This window comes from Pimephales promelas, chromosome 12, assembly GCF_988280905.1.
Source record: "Pimephales promelas chromosome 12, fPimPro1.hap1.1, whole genome shotgun sequence".
Classification (NCBI taxonomy): domain Eukaryota; kingdom Metazoa; phylum Chordata; class Actinopteri; order Cypriniformes; family Leuciscidae; genus Pimephales; species Pimephales promelas.
Genome location: NC_142780.1, coordinates 14,503,415 through 14,524,476, shown reverse-complemented (window position 1 = coordinate 14,524,476; position 21,062 = coordinate 14,503,415). Strand labels below are relative to the sequence as shown.

Sequence of the window (21,062 nt, the reverse complement as noted above, 5' to 3'; positions counted from 1 at the left end):
CAAATACACAGGTAAGTCGTTACATTAGTCGTAATCAAACAAGCAGTTGACAATTAGAAACCACAGCCTTGAGCGAACATTGCAAGGCATTTTTAATCGCTCACAGCTGGGTCAACATTCTCTGCATCTCTTCATTGATCTGGAGGGTTGAAGGGGTGCACACTTCATCTTCTCGCGCACCATCACTCTCAGAGGTGCTGACTGGCTCATCTGTCTCGCTGCCATTGGCAGGTTGCGAGGTTTGTTTACGGGCACGAGAGGTGATGGCATTTTGAGGGCTTGGAACCTGAGATAGCAAGAGAGAGAGAGAGAGAGAGAGAGAGAGAGAGAGAGAGAGAGAGAGAGAGAGAGAGAGAGGGTTAGGTCATTAATAACTTTAACCTCAACACTTTTGACCCAATGTAACATTGAAACAAACACAAAAAATGTTGGTTCGACCGCTCCCTCTTCTACCCTACAGAAAATGCAATGCACATCAGTTCTCTGTGCCTCAGACACTATAGCAGACATCAGCAGAAAATCACAGCAGCTGAGTCAGAGACAGAGAGGGGGCTGGGGTACTGTATTACAAGCGTGCAAGATTACACGATACATATTTATGACATTCATTGCAGAAAATTTTCTTTTGGATTTCTAGTAAAATGACTGAAACTAAAAACCATATCACCTGAAAAATAGGTTAATTTGAGAAGCATCAGGCGTTAAAGTGTTCTTGTATTAAAAAAAAAAAAAATTGCGGATAATTTACTCACCCCCATGTCATCCAAGATGTCCATGTCACTCTTTCTTCAGTCGAAAAGAAATTAAGGTTTTTGAAAACATTCCAGGATTTATCTCCATATAATGGACTTCAATGGGAACCAAACAGTTCAAGGTCCAAAAGACAGTTTCAGTGCAAACTCCAAACTGTTCAAAGGGCTTTAAACAATTTCAGACGATGAATAAGGGTCTTATCAAGCGAAACGATCGCTCATTTAAAAAATATATAACTTTTTTTTTAGTTTAAGTTTTATAAGCTCAAATGCTCGCCTTGCTCTGTTCTGTGTGTCTCTCCTGTTCGAACTCGTTCATCAAAATGAACGAATCTTTTTCCGAGTCAATTTGTTCATTTTGTTCATTGAATAAACCATTTGTTCATTTTGATGAACAAGTTTGAAAAGGAGAGTCACAAACGCGCATCACAGAACAGAGCAAGGCAACCATTTATGCTTATAAAACTTAAATATTGTTATTTATTTATTAAATGAGTGATCGGTTCGCTTGATAAGACCCTTATTCATCGTCTGAAATTGTTTAAAGCCCTTTGAACAGTTTGCACTGAAACTCTCATTTGGACCTTGAACCGTTTGGTTCCCAATGAAGTCCATTATATGGAGAAAAATCCTGGAATGTTTTCATCAAAAACTTGAATTTCTTTTCGACTGAAGAAAGAAAGACATGAATATCTCGGATGACATGGGGGTGAGTTAATTCTCAGCAAAAGTTTTTCTAAAAGTGAACTACTCCTTTAAGCATAAACCTCACTAAATGTCGTTCAATTTAAATTTATTTGTATAGCGCTTTTCACAATACTTAAAAAAAAGCTTCACAGAAATTCATGTTAATAATATCCTAATATCTTCATGCCTTAGTTGCCTTTATCAGATTAGATCTCTGTGATAATAATACTTACATTTTATGATGATACATGCAATGAAGCAGTTGAGATTTGCTATAGTATGCATTGCTTAATGTGTGTATGCTGATAAAGTTGGATATGGACAGTGCCAGTCCTCCCTATAAGTAAAGTACACAAGTTGTTTAGGGCGCCGTACCACCAGGGGGCCCCCTTGCTCTCAAAGATTAATTAACGACTAGGGATGCGATAGTTTTGGATGGATTTTAGCTTCCAACGATTATGAAAACATGATGCCGCATTACATCCTTTAAACGTTCTTTCAATTTAACATCCAAATTGATGTAACATGACTAGTTAAATGTAATAATATTTCACAATATAAATGTCTCCATTGTCTGTTTTGGGATTGAGTTTTGATTAGCTGTGCTCTTGTAAGTCCTTTGTCTTTGCCATGGTTGATTTGCCCTCATGTGTTGCACCTGTGACTTGTTAATTACATCATCTAGTCTCTAGTGTGTCTCTGGCAGTGTCAGAAATCACATGCTCCCTAAAGTAGGTACTTATTTTGAATAAGTATTTACTTCAGAACCACTAAAGATTATTTTCTATATAGTATGAATGTGTATGAATGTTATCCGAACGTACAACATTCGCCATGTTGTCACTATCAGCGTCAGTTACGTCACTTTACTGCCACAAATTCTCCCGTGGCCTCTTGGGATAGTAAAGTGTCCATCGTATGCACACTTCAGAATTTCACTGGAAGAAGTAGGTCATCCGGGTACTTTTTTCCTCTTTTATGAGTACTGTGAGTACTGTTTATGAGTACATACTGTTTTTGGCCTACTTTATAGCAGGGAAGTATGTGAGTTTGAATGCAGCCTCTGTGTATTCAGTCTTTGGCAGATCTTGTCAATGAATAGTGGTTGTTCTGTTTGCCGTGTTTTTTTTTTTGTTTTGTTTTTTGTTTTTTGAGAAGTGTGTACCTTTTGTTTTCACAAAAGTTTGATTTCACTAAAAGAACTGCTTGTGAATAGATTTAGCCTTTTAATTTTCCGTTTTTGTTCAGCCCCTTACAGACAATAACAGTTTTAATGTATTTTTTTATCAAATACATACAGCCTTGAGCATAAAATTCTTCACAAACATTTTTAAAATCTTAACTTTTGAGCAGTATTGTATATTACATATAATATATAATCAAGGCTATGAAACTGGGAAATTAAACATTTCTGAAGCACTTATTTTAGTTAACTTACAATAACAGTGTTGAGACAAAAGATTGCCAGTGGAGATTAAAGGGATGGATCTCCAAAAAATTAAGATTCTCTCATCATTTACTTTCTTCACAAACAAATATTTTTCAGAAAAAATAATCTCGCTATGTGAGTCCATATAATGGAAGTGAAATGGGTGAATATGGTAAAAACCACACACAATGATCATGATGCGGTAATCCATAAAACCAGAGTGTGTATAGTGAAACTCGTGTGAGAAGTGACAGTCCTCTGTTTCAGCATTAATTCTCTCACATGAACTTTAAAACACACTTACATCATGTGTCACAATGTCCCATAGATGTCTGTATGACAGTATATAGAAATGATGTCACAATGTCCCTCTATAGATGTCTGTATGACAGTATATAGAAATGAATGATTTTTTATTTAAAGTTTTTAAAACTGTAATATTTTTCTTACACAGACCTATTGTTTCGCTTCAGACAACATTGATTCATCAACTGAGGTCATATGGATTGCCATTACAATTGCTGTATTATTTCCTAAAAAACTATCTGAGGAAATACATTGGGGATGGCATGAGTGTGAGTAAATGATGAGAGAAATAACAATCATTCATTTATTGTAATATTTCCATACCGCTTCACTTGGCACTCAGCCAAGATCTCCTCGACCACCACCAATGTGCAGCATCCACCTGGATGATGTGACGGCAGCCATATTGTGCCAGAACGCCCACCACACACCAGCTTATTGGTGGAGAGGAGACAGTGTGATGAAGCCAATCAGTGTATAGGGGGATGATTAGACAGAGGTAACTAAACCCCTGGTCAGAGCCTGACTCCACCCACTGGCAATATTTGGCCAGGTATGAGAAGGTTCAACCCTGCTTAGTGATGGTTGGTGGTTCAATCCCCGGTTCCACCAGACCAAGTGTCGAGGTGTCCATGTGCAAGACACCTAACCCCAGCTGCTGACACCGCTGTCGTTGAATGGGTGAATGTGAGGCAAAATGTAAAGCGTGTTGGTGGCCATTGGGTCTGTGAAAGCGCTATATAAATCCAGTCCAAGTCTTGGGCTACAGGGTGATTTTCATTTTTGGGTGAACAATCCCTTTAAATCTGTCGCACAACAATAATGCTAGCATAACATGGAGAAATCAGGAAGTGCGGATGTTTGTTCGAGTGTGTGAATACCTTAAAGATCTTGATTGGATCTTCACAGTTTCTTTGTTGGGCGACATCACACAGGCGAGCTGTGATGTCAATACGTCTGCAGATGTCCATGTCCACTTTCATGGCCTTTTCCTGGATCTTACTGTCCAGCTCTGACAGGTTCTGTATGCGAACAGATTTGTGTGAGTACATGTGTGTCATTTGAATTCAATGATTAATAACTCATTTCTATAAAGTACTCTTTTTAGTATTCACGGCACTGTAGTTTAAGAGGATGTGAAACTGAAACTGCAGTGGTAACTTATGTCTATTTTGGCACACAATGAGTAAAACGGTGATGTTTGTGTTTCTTGGACATTAGGCTAACAGTTAATGTGTGTATTGAAGTTATTCTCAAAAACAAGCTATTTTTACCACTTTGAACTGTGTGATAAATCTTTTCTGGGAAGAGTGTTTGATATAAAGTAGGGTATTGTCTGATTTTCAGATAAAACACATCAGAAGATTAAAAACAAGAACAAAGTGGGAAAATGTGTTTGTGTGTGAGCGTTTATGAAAAAGAAAAGCACAAAGCTCATATATTTTCCTTAAGTATTTCTACCGAAAATAAGATGACTGTGGAGTGCTGTGAATGTACTGTAGTAGCTGCTATGAATATGTATACTGTTCTTGAGCTCGCCAGAAACAAACCTCCGTGTGTGTGACTGAGCAAAGTAATGAAATCAAATGGCTGCTATCAACATGAATTCCTGTTCTGGTCCAGGCCGGTTTGTGCTGCTCTGGAACTGGTCAACCAATATATTCTTGATAATTCAGTGCCCACTGTCCAGACCCCACTCACTGTTATTGCATTGAAAAACAACTTTAGCATTCTTTAAAATAGAGTGGTGAAGGGATTGCATATTTTTGTAGGCCAAAGACCATAAATGAGTTAGCCCTATCAGAATTTTAGGACTTCTGGTTCCATCGTTCCCAAAGTCAATGTTTTTTAAATGCGTTTTGGGTTAAACGTTTGAAATAAGGTCTGCGGTGAACACAAGCTCATAATATTTAACGTTATATATAACTTTTTTTATCCTACAATATAAAGTACATCAGTAATACCCTCTTGTGATTTTAAACGCCATCAGCTGAACAGTAAGTTACTCACTAGTTTGCTTTCACAGCCTTATTGTGTTTATAATCACGCTCTTGCAAACTATTATAACTCAAGCTTTCTGGAGAATTTATTTTTTATTTTTTTTAAAAGTTGTCGGAAGCCTAGGGTGTTACTTTACACTAGTTCGGTTTGCTTGGTCCGTACCAAAAAAAACAAAAACATTTAGTCCTGGGGCCTCATGTACAAAGACTTGCGTTGAATTCATACTAAAACATTGCGGATGAACAAAACTGTAAGTGTGCGTACGCACAAAAAAACAGATGTATGAATGTCTGCGTACGAAGGATCCCATGCATATTCTCTTTGTACATCCCAATGCAAGAGCACAACACCCCACCCAGTCTCCTCACTTAATTAAATTAATTTAAATATGGTAATTAGTCCAATTTGACAAAATAAACCTGCTAGAAACGTAATTTCACTGAAAATGTCTTCTATATGAATATATGTGAAAGTGTAATATATTCCTGTGAATTTTCAGCATCATTCATTACTCGTCGTCAGTGTCACATGATCCTCCAGAAATCACTCTAATATGATGATTTGATGATCAAGAAACATTTATGATTATTATCAGTGTTGAAAACAGCTGTGCTTCTGCTTCATATTTTCATGGAAACTGAGATATAGCCTTTTCAGGATTCTTTAATGCATAAAAACTTAAATCAAACACATATAGAAATCTTATAATCTTTTGTAACATTATAAATGCATTTACTGGCACTTTTAGACAAATTAAATGTGTCCTTGCTAAATAAAAATCTAAATACTTTCTTTTTTTTCCTTTACTGACCGAATTAAAGTTTATTTTTTATTCCTAGTTAAGCCACCGCTGCCATTGCTAGACGGGTTTGCACATGCTTTATGTTCTTACTTAATTGCATAATAGAATATTTTAATAAGACTAGTGTGACATCATTTGTAATTGATCCATTATTTGACATATTATTAAGCAATATCTGACAAAAATCGTTTTAATCGAACCAAACCTGCCAAGTGTGAACACACCTTTAGTGATGGTGACATTAAAGTCGAGGGACTGTGGTGTGGATTGTTTATAGCCTACGTTTAGCTTTTGACTTTTGCCGATTGTGTATACGCTTCAAAAATGGAAAATGGTAATTTGTGAGGATTATCACAATGAACAAAACGTTTAAAACTCATAAGCTTTTGTTAGTCACAGAGCTTATTTTCTGCAATACAAAAGCCAAATTGGGTCCAATTGGGTTTTTGTCGAGGGAACCAGGGTAATTATCTAACAAAAAAGGCGTACAGAAATATTGGCAGTCATTATGACTGAAATAATATACTTTAAAAGCATATACTTAAGTGCAAGCTGAATGCAGACAATTATTTGATTGTTAACAACAATTAAATGAAATTTAAATTTATATTAAATTCAATTAGCTGTAATTTAGAGTGTTTCTTTGACCTGCTTACTGACTGCAAGTAAGACTTAAGTATATTTGTATGTAATTTCATAATTACTTCTATTGTCTTCACAATGTGGTTAAAGTGTATGAATGAACTGCCGAATGTACTGACAAGAATTTATGGTAAATTAAAATATACGGTCTTTAATGCCACACATTTATAATAATTAAGTTGCAATTTAGTACATTTAAAGTACATTCACTTTTATTCATTAATTTTATATTACATGCAAGTATTTATTTATACTTTTATGGTTTTAAATATACTTTTAAGTACACTACAATTTTTCACAAGGGAGTTTGACAAGAGGTTTGGAACGACATGAGGGTGAGTAAATCATATAATTTTCATTTTGGGGGATCATCTTTTTCTGTCCTGTCCAGTGTGTTTGAGGCATGTATTTGTTGTTTGAGTGTACTGAGAGTGTGTTTTGCTTCTCACATTGCTCATGAGTCCTTTAAAAAGCACGAGTTCAGCTTTCAGCTGTTGCACTTTGAGGCCCAGCTCATCCTGGCATTCTTCACTCTCTTGTAGGTCCTATACACATAGACAAATTTCATATCCATTATTATTATTAATAAACAATACATTTCCTGTACAAATAACTTACTTTCTTGGCCAAAGTCATCACAATTTTGCTCATATACTTCCAAAAACCCAACCTAACTTCATATCTAACAGAATGACAATACTGACCCACGCAGAGCAGCAACGTAAATACAATAATTACAAACATTGTAAACCATTATTTAGAAACTGTGACTTATAATTAAGTTAATATAGAATAGCTTAAGAACACAGTAATATTGACTGTTAGTAATTTAGACAGGACAGTACATTATTTTATATATTAAAATCTGGGTTAAAAACTTAAAGAATAATCAATGTAGTTCTAAGGCTGGTCCAAGACTAGGTTTAACCTAATCAATTGAAACTAAGAATTAACACAAGATTTCAGATATTAAAGTAACACACATAAAAAGAGAATGTTATAATTAAACAATAATTGCTATCATCAAGTATTATTCTGCATATATACTGTATACTTTTTATATAACCTATTAGTAAAGTAAAACTGCTCCTAAACTGCTTCTAAGTAAAACATCTAAACACTGACAATGTTTAAGAACTCAATCCAAGTTCATCCAAATAATACTTGATCCCAAAGGTAAAACATCCCAAAAACCAAATAAAATGCAAAAAACACTTGATCCCAAAGGTAAAACATGCCAAAAACCTCAAACCACAGACAACTTAATTTTCTTGATCTGTTTACTTAGTCTCCAGTGATGTACTGTACACAACTGTTCAAAAGTAAGATTTTTTGAAAGAAATTAATACTTTTATTCAAGGAATGATGCATTAAACTGATTAAATGTAACATTTAAAAAATTAAAAACCCCAAAAGGGGTGGTTGATTGCAATTTTACTTTTTTGATTTTTTTAAAAAGTGTGTAATATTGCTGTTGGTGCATGAACAGTATCTGCAAAGTTTCAACGCTGAAAGTTCAGTGTAAGCAGAGATATCGTCTTTTAAAAATCAGGAAGTTTAATTCCTACAGAAACGACTCGAATGGCACAACAACGGATTTTATAGACCATTTTGCAAGATGTAAACAATACTGGTCCAGAAGCATTTCCTGTTTCAGTTTTTTAACACTACATAAAAGCTGGGATAAAATACAACCAACAAAAAAATATTTAAAATAATATAAAACTGAATCAAAAAGTTAAACAAACATCTTTAAGATGTTTTCTTTACATGTGAAATAAAGAAAACAGTTACAAACTGAAACAGGAAGTGTTTCTGGACCAGTGTTGCATCAACCCTCAATACTCAACCCTTTATACAATACACTGAGTACACTAAGTTTTGTGAATAGATAAACAGTTGTTCATTATATCAATAAAACAATCAAAATAACTTTAAAAAACAGTTCAGTTATTTCAGTTACATTAAATGTTTAATCAGGAGAAACCAGTATCTCAAAAGCTAACAAGCAGCAGCAGCATTTTCAAGAAACAACATATCGAAATTCTTATAATAATAGTAGAATAGAATAATAATAATAATAATAATAATAATAGCCTCTCTTCATCGCCGCTTTCTGGGTCTGCTTCTGGCTCAAACTGATACGGCAGTATCGACACCATTATTTACATTTGACAGGAACACATGCAACTCTCACTCTTAAAGGTAATGGCCGTGAAGTTTCCGGACAACGTGTACTACACAGTTTAGCCAATCACAACACATCGGCCCAAACTAACCAATCTGAGCCCACTGCCTGTTTCTGGGGGAGTGGGGGATTAAAATTGAATTTAAAATCGAATTAATAAAAAAAAATCTAATCTTATAATATTTCACGATATTACTGTACTACGGCTTATTGTACTGGTGAGCATTAGAGACTTTCAAAAAGATTAAAAAAAATCTTATCAACCACAAAGTTTTGAATGGTAATTTATTTAAAGGTTTATTCTCCTTGTAGCAGAATTAAATTGAGGTTCCAATGGAAGTTAAATGTGGTAGACGCAATTAATATCCATTAACAACCAGACAGCTTGGAATCCATATGTAGGGCCTAGTACCAGATGTGGCCCGGATCTTGGCCGACACTAGCATGTGGTAGATTAGTTAAGAGTTTTAGCTTGAAAAAGTGTTTCTCACCTCCTGTAGGTCATTCATTCTCTGTTCCATGTCCATTCTCATGGTGTATTCCTCTTCCCATCTGAGAGGAGAAAACAAGAACATCAGGACCAACAGCAGAGCATGATCCGACAACAGGAACTTTTGAATATATCACATCAAGTAAAATAAAAAAGGTCCATATGACTCGTGCAATATATTTAAAGCCACAGATTAGGGGCTAGATTTACTAAACAAGACTGATGACACGCAAATTAAAGAACACAGTTGCAGCCGGATCATTTCCATAATGACCAATGCAATCTACCAAGAGCAGAGCAAATGACCGTAGGGTTGTAAACAAACAGAGCTCCTGATAATCAGGTGCGAGTGATCTACTAGCAACACAGGTGCTTAACAGGTGTTAAATAATGGGGCAAATACCAGTAAACTGACTAGCACAAACTCTCCTCCCATAAATTTTGCATCTGAAAGGGAAACTCCTACAAATGCATACAGTATGTACGAAGTTCAGATGCAAAAATAACCCTGTCCACACCTTTTCAGTGCAAACTGCGTGCTTTTAATAAATCCTGACAGTAGTTTTTTAATGCCAAAAGAGAGCAAGAAGTTAGTAATTCAGTAAAGATTGTCTATAATTTTAGCCATGGTTTACAGAAAATCTTTCTGCTGTAGCTGTCTCTAGTGCATTCTAAAGAAGTGAAATCAAATCTTTAAAGGGGTACACCACTTTTTTTTGGAAATACGCTCATTTTACAACTCCCCAAATTTCAGCATTTCTCCCCAAAAAATTACCAAAGTGTTTCGATAATTTTCCTATTTAAAACTTGACTCTTCTGTAGTGACATCGTGCACTAAGACAGACGGAAAATGTAAAGTTGTGATTTTCTAGGCTGATAAGACTAGGAACTATACTCTCATTCCTGCGTAATAATCAGGAAACTTCACTGCCGTACCATGAGTGCAGCAGGCGTAATGTTATGACGCAGCGCCTGAAAATAGTGCCCAGCTTCCAACGTGACCAGGACTAAGTTTGTGTAGTCATCGCGCCTGCTGCACTCATGGTACGACAGTGATGTTTCCTGATTATTACGCAGGAATGAGAGTATAGTTCCTAGTCATATCAGCCTAGAAAATCGCAACTTTACATTTTCCGTCTGTCTTAGTGCACGATGTAACTATAGAAGAGTCAAGTTTTAAATAGGAAAATATCGAAACACTTTGGTAATTTTTTTGGGAGAAATGCTAATGGTCTTGTGCACTTCAATGATGTATGCTAAGCTATGCTAAAAGTGGTACCGCCAGAATCATAGATCGGCTGAATGGATTCAAAAAAGGTAAAACTCAACAGTTTAACTCTGGGGGAGTTGTAAAATGAGCATATTTCCAAAAAAAGTGGAGTATCCCTTTAAGTAAATCAGGTGATCTGGTTCACAAAACTGGGCAAAATGATTCATTTACAATCTGACTCACTCAATGATTCAGTATGTTTCGCATCACATAACCTGAAAAGACTATGACTTTTATGGTGCTTTTACATCCTTTTTGGAGAGCATAAAAACTCCAGCCTCCATTCTTTTGTAATTGTATGGAGAAACACAACCAACACATTCTTCAAAATTTCTCCTTTTATGTTCCACATATAAGGAGCTAAAATGGCACAAGGGTGAGTAAAAGTTGGAAAAAGTTTCATTTTTGTTTAACTGATTATGCTAAGTAAAATCCAATAAAGGAATGCGAGACAATTTAATATTGCTCTTGTAAAGTGGTAAAAAAACGAATGCAAAACATGTATTCCAGTTACAGAAGGTACATTTGTGTGTGTCATCTTCATACGTAAGTGTTTTTGTTTCTGTGAGTATGCTAGCTCAACTTCAGTTCATCCATTCAGTCCTTTTAAATGATCCATCAGCCCAGTCAGCTCTACGGTAATTTACTGTGTGGCTGTTCAATAGTAATATTGTCCAGTGCAGTAGTATAGTGTAATGAGGTGGAACCCAACAAGCGCTGTCCTTATGTAAGAACTACTTAACATTCAAAACATTGCAGCAGCCTTTACATTTATTAAACATCCTCAATGGACTGCAAGGTTAGTTTGATCCCGTGCATTACTGCCAATTTAAGGTGCAAACACACAATTATTACTGAGGAGAGTGACAGATAACGCGAGCGACGTGAGGAGAGAGGGTGGAGAGAGAGAACGAGAGAGATTGCTTCTCTGCAGCCTGAGACCTTGTGTGTGTGCTGCAATGCAGATATAACGTAGATCACTGCTTCTGGATGCCATGGCTGTTATAGAGAGCGGCCTAAATGAGACAAATGATACAAATGGCATGTGAGCTGAGCTTCAGATATTTGAATGTGAATTTAATATGCTTTTTATTGGCCCATTAAGTTTCCAAAAAAACACATACATTTTTTTATATCCTTCTACGTTACCGTTCATTAGTTTAGAGTCTATTAGATGTCTTTGAAGAAGTCTCTTTTCTCAGCATTTCCCATGATATAAAAGCTGAATTTTCAGCATCATTACTCCATTCTTCAGTGTCACATGATCCTTGATGAAAGTTATTCTGATTTGGTGCTCAAGAAGAAATGCTTCTTATTATTTTCAAAGCTGAAAACAATTGCGCTGTTTAATATTTTTGTGGAAACTGTAATAATTTTGAACTGGAAACCTGAAATACCGGTAGTTTTTGTTATATTTGTCTTTACTTTTGAATGAAAATAATGATTTCTTTCTTTCAAATTATTATTTTTTAAATCTTAACCCAAACTTTTGAACTATAGAGTCACATATAATGCATTAAGAGATGCATTAAAATATTTTGTTTCATGTAATAGTGTTATCAATGAATCGACTCAAAATTCTATTACGGTATTCATTAATTTCATTCATTATTTCGTTAAAAAATGTTAGTAAATGTTGATGTTTATGACTATGTTTTGTTATAATTATGGATATGAATTGTGTACTTCCAACTGTTCTGACCGCTTTTGGTACGAATGGGAATGCTGACTGAGAGCCAGGCCCCATTACTCCGGGATGGGACATGTTGAGTGATGGGACCTGGTTTGCAGTTTCAAATCATCCCAAAGGTGTTCAATTAGGATTAGGGTTGGGAATCCAAAATCGATTCCAATTGTTGAATCAAATACTTGAGGTCAGGAATCGGATACTTGTTATAAAATTATAATTTCGAATTCTCTTATCGATTCCTTTGTGAGCATTTCAATATGACCTTCTTTGCTGCGCACACATCGAAGCGTTTTCACAGTAAATGTGATTTTAAACCATTCAAGCACGAGACGACCGTTTCAGTGCTGCAAGCAAACCGTTATGTAACGGTATCGTTTTTTTGGATCTGTGCAACTCTTAAAGTGACAGCAGCCTAATATTTCTACTGTCATTTCCATAATAACACTAATCAAACAACAAAAACAAAGAGAAAATTCACTTGTTCTTAACTGAATAACCTTTTTTATTCTATTTGTAATGAATATTTTATTTATAAAGTGCAGTGCTATTTTACATTTGATTACAGTTTCTGCACCTGAATACCTGAAAATCTTGTAAATCAGAATGTTTATTTCAATCTTATCTTTGTTCCGTAGTATCTATTTGTTGTGATTGCAAATTTTTTATTTGAGTGTTTACTTGGTATGGTATTTCTAAACCACGGGGAAACGCTCCTTGCATAAGTGTTCTTTAGCCTGTTGATTTTTGTTCATGATATTCAGCTACAATTAAATGTTTTGCAATAAGACTAAAGGTGAACGATCTCTACATTTTTTTACCTTATTAGAATCAAAATTAGGAATCAATAAGAATCAGAATCAAACTCAAATGATCCCCAACCCTAATTAGGATACTACGTCACAACAGATAAAGCAAACCATTTCTTTATGTTCCCTGCTTTGTGCACAGGTCATTTGGGAACTTCTTCACTAACCTGTGAGAATATTCTATAATGTCACTATTAGATTTGTAAATGTTTTATTTATTTACTGTACACAAAACAATGATCAAAGTGACACTAAATACTGTACATTGATAATGTTAAGAAAGATTGTTCTTTGTAAATAATTACTCTTCAATTTATCAAAGAATCCTGAAGAAAATTTTAAAGGGTTAGCTCACCCAAAAATGTAAATGATACCACAATTTACTCATCCTCAAGCCATCCTAGTGTCACATTTTTGGTCATGAGTTCCTTTGTGTTTCCCCTGTGACCTAGTTTTGCTGTTTTCTGAATAGTTAATTATTCCTACCTGTTGTCTCGTTAATTATCCCATTAGTCCCAGTGTTTAAATGCCCCTAATTTCCTTCACGTGGCTGTCAGTTATTGTAAGTTCCTAAATGTTTGGTTGCTTTCTCCATGTTTCTTGTGAATACTTCTATTAAAGTGTGTTCCTGTATATTCCTTTGTCATGTGAGTCATTGCTAGCCTGGCTACGCCAGACCACGTATCATTGAGAATGAAACGTGGTCTGGAAACCACATGTTAATATTCTCGTATTTGAGGCGTGGTTTACGAATGCCCAGAGCTGTATTATTGGGTGCTGCGAATGTCTAGCTATCAATGCGCCTGTACGTCTATCAAATGCGCCTGTGCTCCCTCCCCGTTCTGTGATTGGTTCCCTTTTTCAGGGGAAAATTTGGTTCATGGTATCCAGCGCGAAAAAAATCGCGCTGCGGCAAGGCAGAATGGGGAAACCCAGGCCGCCCGGGCCAAGTCATTGCTACAACCAAGCAAGTTACACCTAGTTAAAATGAAAGTTACATGACTTTCATTTTCGAGCCAAACACAATTGGAATTATATTTTAAAATATCCTGGCTTGTCCAAGATTTGTAATGAGAGTGAATAAAGCCTTAGTTTTTGAAGCTCCAAAAAAGTGCATCCATCCGACTCCAGAGGGTTGATAAAGGCCTACTGAAGTGAAGCAATGCGTTAATGTAAGAAAAATATCCATATTTATAACTTTATAAACTATAATTAATGGCTTTCAAGTCTAGTTCTGATGGAGGAGTGATCTCTGACCCGGCACATGACATAGGATGTAGAAATAGCTTAGGTGAGAGTAGACGCCTCTACCGGTTCAAACAAACAGGGCTGGCCAACAAACTCAAGCTGCAAAATTCTTGTTTTAGACTTTAATTCGTGACCGGTGTTTTGTTTTGCTCTTTCCTCTCTGCTTCCGCATTCGTCAATACATCATGCGCCGGGTCAGAGGTCCCACTTCAGCCGGAACTAGACTTCGCCAACGGCCATTACCGGAAGCCAGTGATTCTAGTTTATAAAAGTTATAAATATGGATATATTTCAAACAAAAACACATTGCTTCGCTGCAGAAGGCCTTTAATGACCCCTTAAAGGATTAGTTCACTTTTGAAAAATCTTTTGCTGATAATTTACTCACCCCCATGTCATCCAAGATGTCCATGTCTTTCTTTCCTCAGTCGAAAAGAAATTTAGGTTTTTGATGAAAACATTCCAGGATTTTTCTCCATATAATGGACTTCAATGGGAACCGGATGGTTCAGGTCCAAAAGATAGTGTTAATAACAGTTTCAGATGCAGCTTCAAATGTCTTTAAACGACACCAGACGATGAATAAGGGTCTTATCATGCGAAACGATCGGTTATTTCAAAGCTTATTCCAAAATGTAACTTTTCTAAGGACAAATGCTAGCCTTGCTCTATTCTGTGAGGCGCGTTTGCAACGTCACGTAGTACGTAATTACGTTCAAAAGGTCACGGGCGACGTAGCCGTAAGTACAGAGTCAGAGTGTTTACAAGCTGAACGCATAGGTTGAACGTGAAAACTAACTCAAACGCCGTTTACAAAAAAGGAATTAAAAGGTAAAACAACAATGTCGGACGATTTTGATTCTGTACTTCTGGCTACGTCGCCCGTGACCTTTTGAACGTAATTACGTATTACGTGACGTTACAAACGCGCCTCACAGAATAGAGCTAGGCTAGCATTTGTCCTTAGAAAAGTAACATTTTTGGAATAAGCTTTGAAATAACCGATCGTTTCGCATGATAAGACCCTTATTCATCGTCTGATATCGTTTAAAGACATTTGAAGCTGCATCTGAAACAGTTATTAACTGTCTTTTGGACCTTGAACCATCCGGTTCCCATTGAAGTCCATTATATGGAGAAAATTCCTGGAATGTTTTCATCAAAAACCTAAATTTCTTTTCGACTGAGGAAAGAAAGACATGGACATCTTGGATGACATGGGGGTGAGTAAATTATCAGCAAAAGTTTTTTCAAAAGTGAACTAATCCTTTAAGCCGTATAGATTACATTTATGATGGATGGATGGATGCGCTTTTTGGCTTCTAAAACTACTGTTTTACTCTATTTTTTATCAAGCCTTACTGAGACTTTGAAAACATCAAACAGCCTTACCGACCCCAAACATTTGAATGGATAAACCAATGTGGAAAATATGACTTGAAACTTGATTATTTTAACTAGATTTTCATAGTCTCCCGATTTTGAATAGGCTTGATTGAAATTATGGTTAATAAATAAACCAAAACAAATGAGATAAAAAACACTTTCGACAGCGAAAGTCTGCTTACTAAATTAGAAAGACAAAAGCAGGAAATAAATATATAGACAAGAAAGTCTGAAAAGAGCTGAAAGCATTAAAAGAGCAAATGACAAAGCCAAACAGAGAGACACTGAACGATAACATCTGCATTTTGTGCTTTTCAACAGTGTTTTCACCTATCCTGATGAGTCAACACACGGTAATGATTTTGCGATCTGACGGTCAGTTCAGCCCCTAAAACTGCTGTATGTGAATGACAGGTGGAATGCGGCGCTCTGGCTTCTGCAGGTTTGGACATAAAAAGTCCCGTGGGCCTGACTGAAAACCACCGTTTATGAGTAACACACATTATTTCCCCTCCAGCTGATTCTTATCTTCTACATACTGTACATATTATCTTCTTTAAGTTCCTTCCTTTTAATTCTTATGTTCAACTCTAGCTTGGCAACTAACAAAACCCTTTGGTACAGCAAGGGTCCCTTTTAAATTTCATTTATCTCCTCCACCCATCCTAAATACCACCTCATATCACCTTAGATTAAATTTATCCCATATATTTTGCAAAACTCCATTCAATAATCTCAGATTGATTCAAATAACTTCAGCAGTCGTGAGAGATTAGGACATTGAGATATGTCTACTTCATGTCTCTGCACATGACTGCCAGCAGATGATTTATGCTCTATTTTATCTCACAAAAGTTGCAAGTCACAACTCGGTCTCGTTTTATTTATTTTTTAACAAATTCCACTTGCAGGATGGCTAGTTTTTTGTTGTGGTTTTGAACACCAGCAGGTTCGAGAGTTTTCAGGTTTGAAAAGTAACCACATCATGCAGGAAGAGCAATGTGACTGCAGTCTGCTCTGCACTGAACAAGGTTTGTGCGTGACTGATGCACAGGTTATCAGAGGTCAATGCCAGTCAGGTTCCCCTCAGCACCAGAACGGCAGGACATTGGAACATGCTGAAATACCCCAGTGTACAAGAACAATACAATGGAGTTCAAAAGTCAAAATACTTCTATTTTGCATTTTTCTAATTTAATACATTTTCATCGCAAATTAGTCAATTTTATCAAAGTCAAATGTTATTATTTCTTGAACTTTAATAGGAGATTCTATTTACACTAAGTGCAAATGGCCCACCTTATAGAGTGCCAAAGTGATGATGTCACTTGCGCATGGGTTCCCTCGATCGAAAAGCTATGCATTATTCCCATAGACTTTTGGAAAATGGCAAAAAATAAGATCTGTGTTCAACAAAGAGTTGTGACCCTTACACGTTTTGACTATCAAGATAATCTTTACAAGTTAATCCAAAATGTATATATTTTGAAGCCTATATAAAGTTTTAAAGAAACACAAGCAGACACAATAAAGTTTAAAAAAACCACAAGCAGGTTTTAACTGGTGTGTTTATGTCATAGATGAAAACGTGAAAATATTTAGAGGCTTTGTTAACCACAGACCTTATTTCAGGCGATTTAGCAAAAACCCATTCAAAAAACCCATAGACTTTAGGGCGAGGGAACCAGAAGTGCTAAAATGCTTACTCACTTCTGTGTTTTGGCCTACAAAGTGACATCATAACTTCGGCACTCAATTCGCAGAGGCTATTTACACTAACTCCGCCCACTGATGTCTGGTTGGGCCAAATAAAATTACGGAAGACGCTGGATTGTCAACAGTAGGGAGTAAGGTGTGTGGCATAATGTTTTGATGAAATTCGATCAGAGTTCGTATCCGCCTTTGCCGAACTCGCTCTACTCCCTTTTCCCATTGCATATCAGATCGGAAAAGCATTTATTTTCGATAAAAATTAAGAAAGGTTACTCTTCATAATACTCAAATAAGTACTGAGCAATATTAAATAACTACATGTACTTACTACATTATGGTTAGGGTTTGGTTTAGGGTTAGTTACTTGTAATTATGCATAATTTACTGTTATGTAGTAAAGTGTAACTACATCAGCTTAAAATAAAGTGTTACCTGAAGAAAATATTCAAAAAGTGTCTAACGTGTGTTTAATATTAACGTGTTTATAGGCGGTTATGGTTAGGGGTGGAAGTAGGGAGGGCTTTATTGTGCCAATAAGATGCATCCATTTTATAAATTTAATAAATATAAACATTTACACTCTATGTTATTATTGCATATTGTTTAATGTAGGCTACTACACAGGTGCAAATATCTGCCACTATTTATAAGTATGAATAGCATCTAACTACTATTTACACTTAATGTGCTATTTTTTTGTGTAAATGTCATTTTTAGCTATTTTCCCTTAGCCTAGTGTAAATAGTATCTAAATAACTGTTGCCAAACTGTTTGGTATTTAAAGTTAGCAGCACAAAATATGAAGAAAAAAATGGTTTCTAGATCCCCAGAGGTCATTCAAATTGGCAACCATGCCTCAAAGCCATCACGACTCTACACTCCTAAAAAAAAGACTTTGCAGCAGAGGTTTGTCATAAGGGCCACACACAAAAAACTTTTTCTCATAACCAAACATTCAGCCATAATAAGCATCTATATTATCTCTATATTCACCTTCGCTTGTACTCATCCCTCTCCCTTTTGATTTTGGCCAGGACGTTGTAAAGTGCTCGGATCTCTGGGGTGATGGTGTCTATCTGGACACCCACGCCGTCCGGGTGGACCCACGATACTCCAGGGCTAGTGACCCGAGTCTCTGACCCGCTTCCCAGTTTACGAGTGTGGTTGTAGGACCAGATAGTGCCCGGGAGGAAGCGAGGAGGAGGATTGGGAGACGTCCCGATGCCAACGCTGCTCACTTGTGGAGTATTATTAGAGTTATTGGTGTTGGCCGAAGCGGGTTCGGTGGTGGGTGTTGACAGACTAACCGTGATGGTTGGGTTTCTGTTGGTGTTTGGGTCAGTCGTGGTCTCATCGTCAGCTTTATTGGGCTCAAGTTTGAGGACAGTCGTAAGAGGAGGCATAAACAATGTAGTGGGTCTTTTGGCAGAGTTGTTGGTGTTTTGGAAGGACAGAGACCCAGGCCGGACAGCAATAGGCCCAATAAACCCAGTCTGGACACCAATGTCTTTGGTCTTTCGGTCTTCCACGCATCCACCCGCATTATTGCTGTTTAAAGCCTGCTGAAGCTGTAACTCCAATATCTTATTGCGTCTCTCCAGTTCATGCACTTTAGCCAGAAAGCATCGGAACCGCAGATTGAGGGTCTTCAGGACGCTTATATTTGATCCCAGGTCGTTCCTTAGTGCCATGGCTGTTGGTGGAGGAGGTTGAGACCAGTGGAAGGATGGACTGAAGTGCAGGTAAGAGGATGCAGTAAGGTCAAATGCGGTTTGGGAGACGCCAGACGGGCCGTGCTGATCTTCGAGGAAAAAAGAGGATGGGTCAGATGCACCGAGGACAGCAGCCTCGGGGAGTAAACCAGAGGGAGAATCGGGATGACCGGGTCCTTCTGGATTCTGATGCTGATGCTGCTGCTGTTGCTGATGATGATGATGGAGAGGAGAATTCATGCTACGGTACGGAAAACTGAAGCGCTGCAGATCGGGCATGAACACTAGCTATGTCTGACTCCAAAAGTCTGAAGTCAAAACAATTAACGGCTTGATTTCACAGGTTAATAGTGTTTAGCGACCCAGTGACACGGCGATGTCCACATTTAACTCGTTAAAGCCTTATGTAACGAGATAAGAGTATTACAGCTTGCGCGTGAATGCTGAGTAAGGATGAATAACGTTAGCTGATGGAGATGACGCGACTCTCACTGCAGCAAGCGATAAAAGCCAATCATGTGGAGTAATTACAGCAGCACGCAATAGCTATATTCTAACAAGCAAAGTATATTGTACAAAAAAACGTTAGCGAAATAAATTTAAAATAGATCCAAACGAATGTCTTGTGGCTTCCCTGCCTGGAAACCTGAATTCACTTGAGTGGTCGAGTCTCTGCAGCGCTTCAGTGCGGATTACCGTAACATCAGCAGTAGCTGACCCCTCTTGTCTGTTTACTTGAATATTCCAGAGCCGCAAAATAATATTTAGTAGATGAAATACGAAAACGTATATTTATGTATAATATATCACAGTTCGAATGCGACTAACTGCTGTCTGTATGCTATTCCCCTCCTGTGTTTGCCCTAGAGGGGCACTTACGGTAAAAACATATTACCATCATTCATCATATTAACAAAGCAATGCTGACGTCACAAATCTGCAACGAATAGCCATTGTACTTCATTGGGTCTTATATGGAATTAATATTGAGCCAATAAAAATGAACGTAACTTTTCAAGAAACGAATGAAAATATAAATTGAAACTGAATAAAATATCTTTGAAACTGAAAAAGAATGAACCGCAAGCAATTTTTTTGACTTTGTTTTTAATACACTACATGTTTTGCTAACTATTCCTCATATTTCGTTTACTGATCTACACTTACAAATGCGCTTCCAGAGTTTTCATTTACGTTTCTGAAGTTTTCGTTTACACTCCCTGAGTTTGCGTTCGCTGTTCTGACACAAATCTCTCGTGGGGGCGGGGCTAGTAGCAGTGTATTCTCATTGGCTACTGAGTTTTTGATTGACAGCTTCTTGACCTGGAAGTGAAGACGTCAGAGTTGTGTTTACACGTGTGGATGTGAGCGTCTGTAAGCGCAGCTTTCTATTTCATTTTAGTGATATTAAGTTACGTTTGTTTTTTAATTTTATCTGTATTTACCTTCTGCTGCGATTACTTTGTCAACAGAAGCTTTTAGGTTCACAAGAGATCAGTCTATTCAGCTGTAATTGTACATCAAAGTAGGCCTACTGTATATGACTACTTAAAATATTTTGTCCAATGTTTTAGGAGAATATGTTTATTCTTGATGATTCGTTTGCATGTTAGGCCCTGAATAGGTTGTGCTATTACAATATAAAGAGAATAGCCTACTAGTATACGTGTGTGATATATTCAGCAGTCAAGAAAGTTTCACTTCAACCAGGTAATCAAGGTTGGCAACCATGGCCATCAAATTTCTCATTGTTACCATATGCATTTACACCATCAAATGATCATGTATGATCACTTCAATAAGAGGAATTTAAACTATATGAAAATTACAATCGTGGGTTGCTGTCAGATGATACAGACCTCAAAGGGCATTTCATTACATATTTCACACAAAGAATATTTTTGTTGGTATTTTTTTAATCATGCTGATCATTTTATTTA

General features: G+C 36.8%; 1 protein-coding gene across 1 annotated transcript in view; it reads right to left on the bottom strand.

Moving 5' to 3' along the window:
- The window catches only part of iffo1b (intermediate filament family orphan 1b), a 32,719-nt gene extending 12,732 nt beyond the window's left edge, over positions 1-19,987 (bottom strand). The window contains exons 1-5 of the mRNA XM_039694400.2: positions 18,404-19,987; positions 9,299-9,359; positions 7,069-7,164; positions 4,056-4,196; positions 105-286 (exon numbers count right to left, since the gene is read on the bottom strand). Coding sequence (XP_039550334.2) covers positions 105-286; positions 4,056-4,196; positions 7,069-7,164; positions 9,299-9,359; positions 18,404-19,401 — 1,478 coding nt within the window. The 5' untranslated portion in view covers positions 19,402-19,987. The remainder of the gene's footprint in view (positions 1-104; positions 287-4,055; positions 4,197-7,068; positions 7,165-9,298; positions 9,360-18,403) is intronic.
- Between the last annotated feature and the right edge of the window lie 1,075 nt (positions 19,988-21,062).